Source organism: Trichoplax adhaerens, genomic scaffold (assembly GCF_000150275.1).
Source record: "Trichoplax adhaerens TRIADscaffold_6 genomic scaffold, whole genome shotgun sequence".
In the NCBI taxonomy this organism is placed as follows: Eukaryota; Metazoa; Placozoa; class Uniplacotomia; order Trichoplacea; family Trichoplacidae; genus Trichoplax; species Trichoplax adhaerens.
The window spans coordinates 5,079,271-5,090,739 of NW_002060948.1; the positions used below are offsets into that span (position 1 = coordinate 5,079,271).

Here is an 11,469-nt window from a genome sequence, read left to right on the forward strand (position 1 = left end):
ATGCCATCTAAACGCAAGAGCAAAGCTTCAGCTCCTAGTCGTAATAACCAGCCTCAATCTTTGCCTGCTCATAAAAGGTATACCTTTTTACAATTCAATCCATAACTTACCGTTTCAATCAGTTATAAATGTCTTCATACTTTCGACATGGTAAATGGACGTATTGTAGTAGAATAGCACTTAACTTCATGGATGTGAAATAACGTGTCGAGTTGTGGAAATGATTGCATTCAACCTGCATACGCTCGTAGACGCCATGGCAGCTGCAGATAGCAGACACGTCTACAGCTGTTATCGTGTTGTTAATTCAATTTCATCATGCATCAATACGCTATAGCGTCCATTTTACTCGGGCAAACTACGGTTCTGTCTTCTAAACAACTGATGCAATTGCTAGTCGAACACTTGCCTTACTACCAACGTGTTATAGTCAATGAACATAACGTTATCTGCAATCACTCCTCAGTTATAGTAATCACTTGCAATGTTCGTAAACTAGAGCAAGCAATAGTGTACCTGCAATCAAACTCATCTTTTCTTGCGTAGGAAAAAGCTTAGCGATTTGAAAACGGAAGAGTTCCTTTCTTATGGTCTCGACAGTGATATCGAAGAAGACATTCAAGACGATGTCGACCATGAAGAAAAGAAAAGCGATGCAAGGTGCGTAATTCTCTATTGCAACGGAATGAAATGACAGACATGGTCAATTCATAACCTGCAGAAACCGTACAATTGCTACATCGAAGGCTTTACCAATCTAAGACAATTCTTAATGTTTGCACTTTTGTAAACGGCGAATTAGCGATTGACTGCTGTAACACACCTGTTACTTAGTATTACGCCATAAAATCTGATTAATAATCACTATTTGAATCTATTAGTGCTTCCGGTAAAACATCGAAACACAAGATGCAGCTGCAACGTCTGCAAGAAAACGATCCGGAATTTTACAATTATCTGAAGGATAACGATCAAAATTTGTTAGAATTTGACGTCAGCGATGATGATGGTGATAATGACAATGACGATGATGGTGATGATGACAATGATGATGATAATGACGAGGATGATGGTGAAAATAAAAGTTCTAGTAGTGATGAGGAACAAAACGTCAAACAGGATATGCCAAATCAGAACGACCAACGTCAAGATCCTAGCATCCAACAGCATTCTGGTAAAGTAGTTACAGAAGAAATGGTCAACAAATGGAGAGAATTGTTTGAAGTCAGTTTTTCATCATCAATGATACCATTCTGTAATTACACCAAAATTACGGATAACGTTTTCCTCTTACTTACTTCTGCCAATAGGCATATTCATATGCAGCCATGAAGCAAATCACTAAAGTATTTCATGCTGGCTTACATCAGCGCATCTTAACAAATGAGGAAAATCAAAACGAAAAATTTATTTACCGAATTGACAATGATGACGGTATACGAATACAGTTTCAATGATTTCTTATCTGGGATTGAGTTATTATTTCCTAATTCAAATTTTCAATATGCTCTTACAAAACTATTTTTTCACGTTTTAGTCTTAAACGCTATTATAAACTTGTGTTTAAGCCAAATTCCTTCGTATTTGGATCATTTCTTCCCTCCACCAGCGCAAGAAAAATCAAAGAAAAAGTTATAGAAATTATATAATTCCATTCGTAATATCAACATTGAATAATTACAAATTGCCCTATTTTCTACATACTGTATTAGACCCGATCTACCTTCATCATCGAAGAAATGGCCGCAATTTAAATCATCTATTAAATCCTATCTGTCTGATCTCTTGCAGGTAGATTTCTTCACTTTAGTATCTTACCTATTGAAATATTACAGAAAGTCGCTGATTTTTCCACTAAACATTAATTAAATGTTCTTTATTGATTCGGCACCATTTTTCTATATCCAGCTCCTTAAGCATATCTCTGATCCCAAAATATTATGTGGTATTCTACGCAGCTTCAAATCTATCTTTCGTTATTGCGGGTGTTTCCCCAAGTTATGCAGGCAGTATATGAAGGTAAATACAATTGAAACCCAATAAAGAATATGTCCATCATGTCAATGGATGTGCAGTTTCTGATAGTTGCTGTTTTGCATCTAAAATTAGCATTTGATGCATTTGTGGAGCTCATCAACACAGGAAGATGTACGTGTTTTAGCATTCTTATGCATTCGAAAATTGATGGATTTACTAACTTCGAAGGAATTTAACGAAACCATTAAAGTATGTTTTGACCAAAGACGGTCTTTCAATAAATAATAAACTGACTCTTAAAATTCTGTGAAATTATCAATGTTGTATCTTATGTAAATTTATTACCAATCAATAATTTTACCAACTGTAGATGCGAAATGTTATCTTACCCCCATTCTTTCTTACGTTTTATAGTTGATGTATACAGCGTATATTAGAAATTGTAAATTCACTACTCCAACTACACTACCATTTATTGCATTTATGCAAAGCTGTCTACTCGAAGTTTACAACATTGATAGTTCCGTTACATATCAGCATGCATTTATCTACGTTCGCCAAATGGCCATCCACCTAAGAAATGCGATGACCTTAAAGAAGAAGGTAACCTACTGCATATTGTGCTTTATTGTTGCTCCCATAGATCAATGTGACTATTACACCCCCTTTAGAAATATTGACATTGATGTAACTGCATTTTTTTTAGGACGCTTTTCAAACTGTTTACAACTGGCAGTATTTGCACTGCATCCATTTATGGTGCAGAATTCTTAGCGATATTTCATGTAGAGAGGCATTGAAGCCTCTCATTTATCCATTAGTTCAGACGACATTAGGAGTTATTCGGTAAAATTATCTAAATTAAAATGATTGATTTTATGCTCGTTATTAGCTGTAACAATCTAGTAATTTCTTCAGCATGTTGCAACTATAATTAAATACGTTGTTGCCGTGTATTTTTTTATTAATGGCATAATTAAGGTTGGTTCCAACACCGCGCTTCTATCCGCTAAGGTTTCACTGCATTAGATCACTAAATTATTTAGCGCGCTCTGCGAAAACTTACATACCAGTTTCCTCATATTTACTTGAGGTGAGATATAAGTTATGCCATCGTCTTGTTGAGAGGTATTATGAACATACTGATATTCACATTTTCAATATACACCAAAGATATTGGACACGACTGAATTAACAAAGAAGAGAATGAAGGAATCATCTGGTAAACCTATCGATTTTGTATATGCATTGAGCATGCCGAAATCAAAATTGGCCACCAAACAATTCTATGTAAGTATAGTTGATTCTACCAATAAACTTGCCTAATGAGTTTTGCCCCTAAAGTATATTCGAAGTTACTACGGATCGAACTTGCTGGTGATACTCTTATAATAAATTTCTTAGGATGCTACAGTGGAAAATATCTTTGAGTTGCTGTTAGACCACTATGCTGCTCATTCCTACTCTGTCGCCTTTCCTGAATTAGTTTATTTAGCTATCAGAACGGTATTCTTATCATTAACATTTTAGCTAAATACTTTCTAATTGCTTTGCTGCAAAGACTGAATTATTTAATATTTACCTTGATATCCTGGTTGGTAGCTGCGACAATTCCTGAAAACGAGTAGCTTCTCCCATTATCGTAGATTAATGAAACAGCTTGTTGATAAGGTAGACTTAAGACTGTAGACTGTACTCATCTTTGCAATCGTCTAATAGATAAGCTTAGTGATGAACTAATTCTCACTGTAACTTTTAGATTGAGGAAACGTCAAAAATTATTGACAGTAAACGCTCGATTGTAACTTTCGGACCTAAAGATGATCAACAGATTGTAAGTTTAAAGTGTCAAGGTAGCTCATATTGAAACATCTTGAAAACTGTTTTTAATAATGGTTTTGTCTTTTGTCGCGTATAGCAACGTTGGGAAAGTGCTTTAATGTCTACTGTAAGTCCAATAGAGAAGTATTATAAAACTTGGATTACAGCGAAAGCAGATCGAATGAAACAAAATCTGGAAAATGCAAAGGTATACGATATATTGCAGCAATAAGTAATAACCGTAATTTAACTTTGTTATCAAAAAATTATAATGAATTAATTAGTATTCGATATACCTTGCGATCTGTACGCAGGATGAAGTAAGTGAAAACCGAAGCAAAAATTCGAGACCTAGTAAAAATGCTAAGCGTAAGAATAATAAAAAGGCAAACCAAGGCCAAGTAGATAAAAAAATTGAAAAACGTGAAAAAGACGAAAAAGACATGTCCGACGGTAGCGAAGCGTCTGTGGACGTAGATGATGAGGTAGTGGATTTGGAATTCTCTGAAGATAGTAGTGACTAAAGACTTATAAATCTGTGATATGGTCCTATAAATGTCGCTTCCACTTCCAAGTCATGGTTACAATGACATATTTACGTGTTGTCACACTAAAATGAAGTCATGTATAGTCGAATTGCCACATAAGAACATGCTAGAATTGATGTTTATTGCAAAATTTTTCCATAATTTTTTATGCTAAAACAAATGCAAATCTGTATTTTATCTCAGCACACTGTCATAATAAAGTTTTTACATTTATGATATTGAACCAAGAGATGAATTCATAGACAACGGTGAGGAAAGTTCATTTTTCTCCTATTATAGTCGATATTTGAAACTCTCCAGCGATTTTATGGGTAGTAGTATCACCAGCTTCGCTTTTGCAGAATAGCTGGCGATGAAAACATTTTTATTCATTACAAAATAATTGATAATAAATTAATACTGTCTAAGCGTATTTAGCGATTTATCTTTCAATATATCATCAAGGTTAATTGATATATTCCCGCATTTAAAGCACAAACGAAGATACCGTAGAAACGTACTGTTGTTAATATTATTCATAGTAATACCTTGCCATAATTTTAATCAACTCGTTTCTTTACTTTAGTGAGAAGGAATAGTGATAATACCTTAAAGTAGACTAACAGTCTAATACATATAGAAATAATTGTATTACCAGTTAACGATCAATCTTCTAAGAGTACTGTAAACACCTACTGTCTACAAATGCTGAATATAAGATTGATTTGCTGTAAATAGAAGAGAAAGACACTTAAGGCATAATAGCTCATAACATTAATTCATCCATATTAACTTCTTCTTTTTTATCTTCATATGATTCTGTGACTGTCACTTCATTAACGTCAGGAGCTAAAATGGCATAAAAATTAAAGTTGTGAGATTAAAAAAAGGATCTCAAATTCTGTAATTACATTAATATCGTCAATTTTAAGAAGAATTTGCAAGAAACTTTAATGCGAAAGTACTGAAACTCTTTATGAATTACTATGTATCTCGTAGCCAGAAGATATTGCTTGTAGTAAAGATTATTTTGTGGCTCAATCTTTGTAATGAATCTACAGTACATACATACTCATTGCCTCTACATAGCAACACTAATCGTAAAGGCATAAATATACATGCAACTGCAATTTCCGTTGACAATATGAAGGAATAAAAAATTACTCCAATCGCGATTTTTCACAGATCAAATTTTTCCAAGCGTCAACGATAGTAAAAATAAGTTTCGGCATGGTAATGCCTATTTAGCGAGTAGCATGCTCGCTCATTATACTATGCCCGACATCATCTACTTATTTTACTAATCCGAGAGGAATAGGATCGCTAGCCTTTTAAATTGGCATATCCACAATATTTTAACTCGTATATACGGCATAAATATGCCAAAATTTTGATTAAAGTAGAGCATATTAGCCCACTGCGATTCCTAAACTCACTAGATATAACTGAAATTTATCCGTAAAGACAACCGGATTTCTAAATGATCAATACGAAGACTTGTATATGAAATCGAAGGTAATAAAATTGAATGGTATAAAGGGAATTATTCATGTAGTAAGATATGCCGAGTACGTGTTCTAGTTGGAGAATATGTGTGAATTACATTATTTGACGTAGGAATAATTTACTTTACCTGGTACTACCATCACAAGACTGCGAACACCATAATGTTCATCGGCTTTTTGCCCTAAATAGACCATGTAATAATCTAATGATTCACTTGCTGACTGTATCTGATTTTTAAAGTGACGATCAGCTCGACGTCGATTAGTTTCTGTTCCTAAACCGAATTGATAAATAATTCCAAGATGATAATGCTGTAATACATAGACGCTGTGATTATCGAGAGCAAGTTGAAAATATTTGTTAGTTTTGTTGATTTGAAATAATCGTTTTTTGGATTCTTTGTGATATAATTTACCCATCAAGTAATAAGCATAAGGGCAAGGCATCGCTTGCTTATACAGCTTGGCTGCAATATCTTTACGATGTGTTATTTTTTTTATTAATTTTCCAATTTGACAGTAAAAAAGTGGCTCTTCATAGTGTTGTGTGGCATAAGCTAGATAATGGCAAGCCTTGACCATGTTAACATGGCATCCAATACCATTTTTATATATTAAAGCTAATGCAATCGATGCTTTAGCTAATCCATCTCCCATACGGAAATCTCGAGAAACGATAGCTCGATTTAAATAACTGATAGCAATATCATAATCACGTTCAACGCTATAGCCGCACAAGTAGGCAACAGCTAAATCATAACATGTTCTAGCAAAGCTATAGCGGAAGGATTTTTGTAACATTTCAAAACGATTTATTATATCATTTATATCGCTATCATCGCATAATGTGACAACATCATGTTGAGCTAACGCATGGCCATTTTTAGCTGCTAAAAGTAAATAACGCTTATGTAAAATTCTGTCTTGTTGAATGCCTTGTTTTACGTTATAAATCCATCGTGATAAATTGAAATAGCCAGAAGGTTCTTCATGATCGCCAGCTTTTTCAAAATATTCTCGTGCTCGTGTGTACTCATCATCATTTTTCTTGTTATAATAATTGAACTTAAATGTTAGATAACCTAACTGATTGTAGATTCTTCCATAATACTGTTGTGGGCTACAATCGACTTTCTCAAAATCATATTGATTATCATCATAGTAACTGCTTGCTCTCTGATGCAATATTAAATCCGATTGGCGACATAGTGCACTATAGTAGGAATGGATTTGTTGACGCCATTCTGGAAGTTTGCTATAATTTGACCATAAGCAGCGATCGGCGTCAGAATAAGCTTCGCCTTGTGCAGCCGATGTGATATACATTCGTACTCGCAATTCGATTAATTCCCTTTTATCCATAACACAAGCATATTGACCATGATTGGCCTCATCCCGACTGCAACATAGTTGACAAATATGATATTGGGCTGATGGATGATTTAATTTAGCTGCTTGACTATAATGGATAAATGCTTGATTGAAATCTTTTGAAACTCTTCCTAAACCAAACTGATAGATATAACCTAATTCGAAATGAGAATGGGCGTCATTACTTGCTTGAATTCTCTCCTTATACAACTGTATCATTTGATCGTATAATTCGTTGTTAATTTTTTCCCTAGTTAAATGTTTCAAAAGTTGATTAATGTCTTTCTTTTTCCCGTAATGAAGGATAGTTTTTCGTAACTCTTCCATGGCTTAAAGGATAGACTATTTCGATGATCAAGTTGATATGTGCTTGATATCAGTAAACTGTGCCTGCAGTTGGGTAAGAATGGATAGTTATTGCCCTGCCCTAAGGAATGCATAGCGTATTTATGTACAAATATAAGGATTGAATGCCTAAGCAATTATTTCAGTAACAGCTGGATATTATTGATGTTGTTATTGCGTCTGGTTATTTTCAAAGAATGCCCATATGCAATTAAATGTCAGTGATATTTGACGTTTTTAAGGCCGCTAATTAAAATAATGTTAAGACAGGATTGGATCCTTAATTCATCAATCTTACTCACATAAAATAAGATTTTCTTAATTGCAGGACCTAGGTAGTAAATTCTCAATATTACTTACGACTGAGCAAGGTTATAAATTCTTGGCAAGTACAGTAATATAAATATTGTCCTACGAATCTATAGAGAATAGAAAAAAAAGGTCTTAAGAGTAAAGATATGACGTATAATTCTCAAGCATTTATTAAGCCAAGCCCAATTAATGTACAATACTGATCCTTGAAGTCATTTCCATCATAATACTACAATATATTATAGATTAGAAAAACAGGCTGGCAATGAGTGGCTCCAACGAACCCCCTGGAAAGAATGAATTCTTATTTTGGTGCCTTAATCGAAGAGAAACAAAAAGCATCTTCATCAGGTGACAGCCAACTATGTCTTAGTTATAATGATATATTAACCTATTGCTGATTATAGGAGAAGATAGGGATACTTGATTGTTAGGTAGAATATGCTCCCTCCCTACCTTAATTAATCATAGCGGTATTGAATCATCCATAGCTTGATGATTAAAGCGTCGGTAAGGCTTTCATATATGTCTTAGTTTCATTTTACTTACGTGTCTGCCATCAAATATAGTGGATCAAGATTGAAGTCATTCATATGCCGTATGAGAAAAGAGAAATGAAAGCAATACCGATCAATGAATCTCTTCTTTCAAGAATTTATTGGAGATTAACTGTAGTAGTACCGGAACGCCTACTTTCTAGCAGATTAGAATCATTTAACAACGCTTTTATTTCTGATAAAAGATTGATTTGAAATTTATTACGTATCCTTATAACTATGTCTGTAGTCGCTACTATACCGGCATTTACTTCAATGTTTTTAACATCGATGCCGAAAGAACAACACGTATTTGTTTTTTTAACATATCGAGTGTTATGCAGTAGAAATAAATTGGAAGTAAGATTTTTGCTGCCATTTTAGGTCAAAAAATAGAATTTAAGAATTTATCCGCAATAGCTGCGGCTATATCAAAAGTTATTATATCTCAGTCCACAAAATTCTATGAATATGGCGATTAAATACTCATATGCTTTCAATTACGCATACCAATTGTCGAATAGATTATCTAATAATGACCATAAGACAAACTGGGATATATAATGTCATTTAAAAATACGATTGAAAGGAAAGCTTATTATATGTTAAAGTTAGAAGTTTATATAATTTTAATCAGTGCCACCACCACAGTACTGAAACTGTTCTAATACCATGTTCATTTCACTGCTATGTACGCGTATACTCCATTTTCAGGGATTGTGCTACGGTCTGAAATAGTTTAGTAACACTTTGAGGTATTTTATATATTTAAATTGAATTCCATAGTTAATGTTACTGAGGGGTTGAAATTTTTCTGAAAGGTAAGATATTTCAAGTAGCTATACGATAGTGTACGGTATTATTACAAAATCAAGATTCGAAATGCTAAAGAGCACGTCGAAGAATCTGTGGCTCAATTATCCACTTCGATATTATTTTGCCACAAGGCTCCAACTTCTAACAAGTATCTCATCATCAAAGAACCACGTTAAATTGATGTCAGCAGCAATACTAAACCACAAATACAAATTCTATTGCATACTAGCCAGTGCATAACTTACCCATATGAATATTATAGTTATATAAATGATATTATAAAATATGCGATTATTAACACTGAAATATTCAAAACGGTATGGAATACGAGTATAGTAAATTAGTCATTATATAGAATTATTTAGTAACAAGTGTTCGAGGGGATGTATGCTTACGCTTAATAACAACGATTACGACATATAATAAAATGTAATCGTACAATAAGGCTATATCCGATTTAATGTCCGGTAAAAAATTGTGTGTCATCAGCCGAATTAACCTATGATAAAATTATTACTGACACGATATTAGAACCTTAATAAATTGCGATATAGTACTGCTTACAAGTACTTTATTGTATACTCGTATACTACTGAATACTGTATGCCACCAGAATATGAAATCTCGCTTATAAATCAGCTAAAAAATTACTTATAGATTTAATGTACACAGCTGTAATGCAGCCCCAAATATAGCTTAGATTACTATTATAAGACCGTACGAGAATAACTTAACTTGTAAGCTAATGCTTTAAATAGACGCGCGAATTATGAATAGATTGCGCGATGGTAAATTTAGATCTGATCTTGCGACTTAATGGGCAAGATAAGATTTGTTACAGTAAAAGCATTCTGTAACTAATCGTATATAAATCGTGAATTTTGCTGTAATAAGTAGATTGTCAGATAGTCAGATAGTCCTTGGTAGTTAGATGAACCTAACTTCTGTAATAAAGTGAAATTTGCAAAGAAACTGCAGTTCTTGATTTATTGTTTTGAAGATCACTTTATCACAACAGCAAAGCCTACTGGCTAATAACGTTTATTTAAAATATTTCTCTTTCTTTTTCCTACGTTATTATCATACATGTAATATATACCATTCATTGATCTTAACGTTACCATATCTGCCTGGCGATCATGATTAATAGCATTACATGCAGTATTAATACTATCTCTGCTGCTTTCTGTAGTATAAATTTTAAATATAACCGAAAACTACAGCGCTTAATACAATGTCTTATATCTGCAATATTATACCCGATATTATGTGATATAGAAACCGTATTTTATAGATCTTACAAGCTGACGTCGATCCTATCATGAAGTAGTCATTTAGGTATCCATGGAAACAGGTCTAATAGCTATTTCTATTTTGATGAACTTAAATTAATTCCAAATCACTTTATCGCCTTGATTATGTCATACTAGAGCGGTTATGAATTCTAATAGGCTAAGAAATGTTTATTTATTTAATATAGAATCATTGTGACTATGAAACAATGAAGATTTCCCATGATGCTCGAACAAAAATTCTTTCCTAGCTACTTTAATCTCCTGTCCGATACTAAATTACGTAATGGAATAGGGGCAGGTTAATGGTACTGTATAGTTTAAATTTTATTGAGAGTCTATTTAGAACACCAATTAATTATTCTACAAGTCTCGTGGCCTTCTTAGAATCCACTACTAACAAAAGAGTTTCCAGTAGTATTGCTACTACATGTATTACAGCGGCCTACAAATGATACAAAGCTCTGAGTCTTGATGCTTTTCGTGTATCGCACAGCATTTTCTCAGGTTTGATTTACAAGTCTTTTCCCTCTTTTTCACACATTCTTTCACTTCATTTTCATATTCTGTGAATAAACTCCTTGGCTCTTTATTGGATATAATAACATACGAATACTATGGATCCATCACCTATTCGCCCAGTTCCAGAACATACCGCTGTGCTAATCGGTGTTGTTCATATCGTCAATAGTGTTACATCCGCTTTAATGGGGATTCTAGATTTATCATTATCCTATATTACGGACTATAACTACATTTATATTGCAGCCCCAATATGGTCCGGAATTTTCGTAAGTAGGAAGAAATAACTTAAGTTATCTGATCCATGAGCTTTCATATTATAGAATAAGGCATAAGGGATCAGGTATCTAATCTTAAAAAGTTTCTTTTTATTTAATGAAAAGGGTTAAGGTTATTCAACTATGTATAGATGTGCCAGCTAACAAGAATTCTTGTTTAATACCAG

At 33.5% G+C, this 11,469-nt stretch overlaps 2 protein-coding genes across 2 annotated transcripts; one reads left to right on the forward strand and one right to left on the reverse strand.

The window, feature by feature from the left end:
• On the forward strand, positions 1–4,322 carry TRIADDRAFT_57673 (uncharacterized protein; the record flags this gene model as incomplete). Its single annotated transcript, XM_002113428.1, has 15 exons — positions 1–77; positions 547–660; positions 882–980; positions 1,713–1,791; positions 1,909–2,019; positions 2,110–2,226; positions 2,392–2,580; positions 2,684–2,823; positions 2,959–3,070; positions 3,151–3,267; positions 3,382–3,483; positions 3,580–3,648; positions 3,737–3,811; positions 3,896–4,006; positions 4,113–4,322. The coding sequence occupies 15 exons, from the start codon at positions 1–3 to the stop codon at positions 4,320–4,322; spliced, it is 1,722 nt and encodes a 573-aa protein (XP_002113464.1).
• A 769-nt stretch (positions 4,323–5,091) lies between these two features.
• Positions 5,092–7,528, reverse strand: TRIADDRAFT_57674 (uncharacterized protein; the record flags this gene model as incomplete). The annotated part of the gene is made up of 2 exons (XM_002113813.1): positions 5,092–5,174; positions 5,959–7,528. The coding sequence occupies 2 exons, from the start codon at positions 7,526–7,528 to the stop codon at positions 5,092–5,094; spliced, it is 1,653 nt and encodes a 550-aa protein (XP_002113849.1).
• Positions 7,529–11,469: the final 3,941 nt, after the last annotated feature.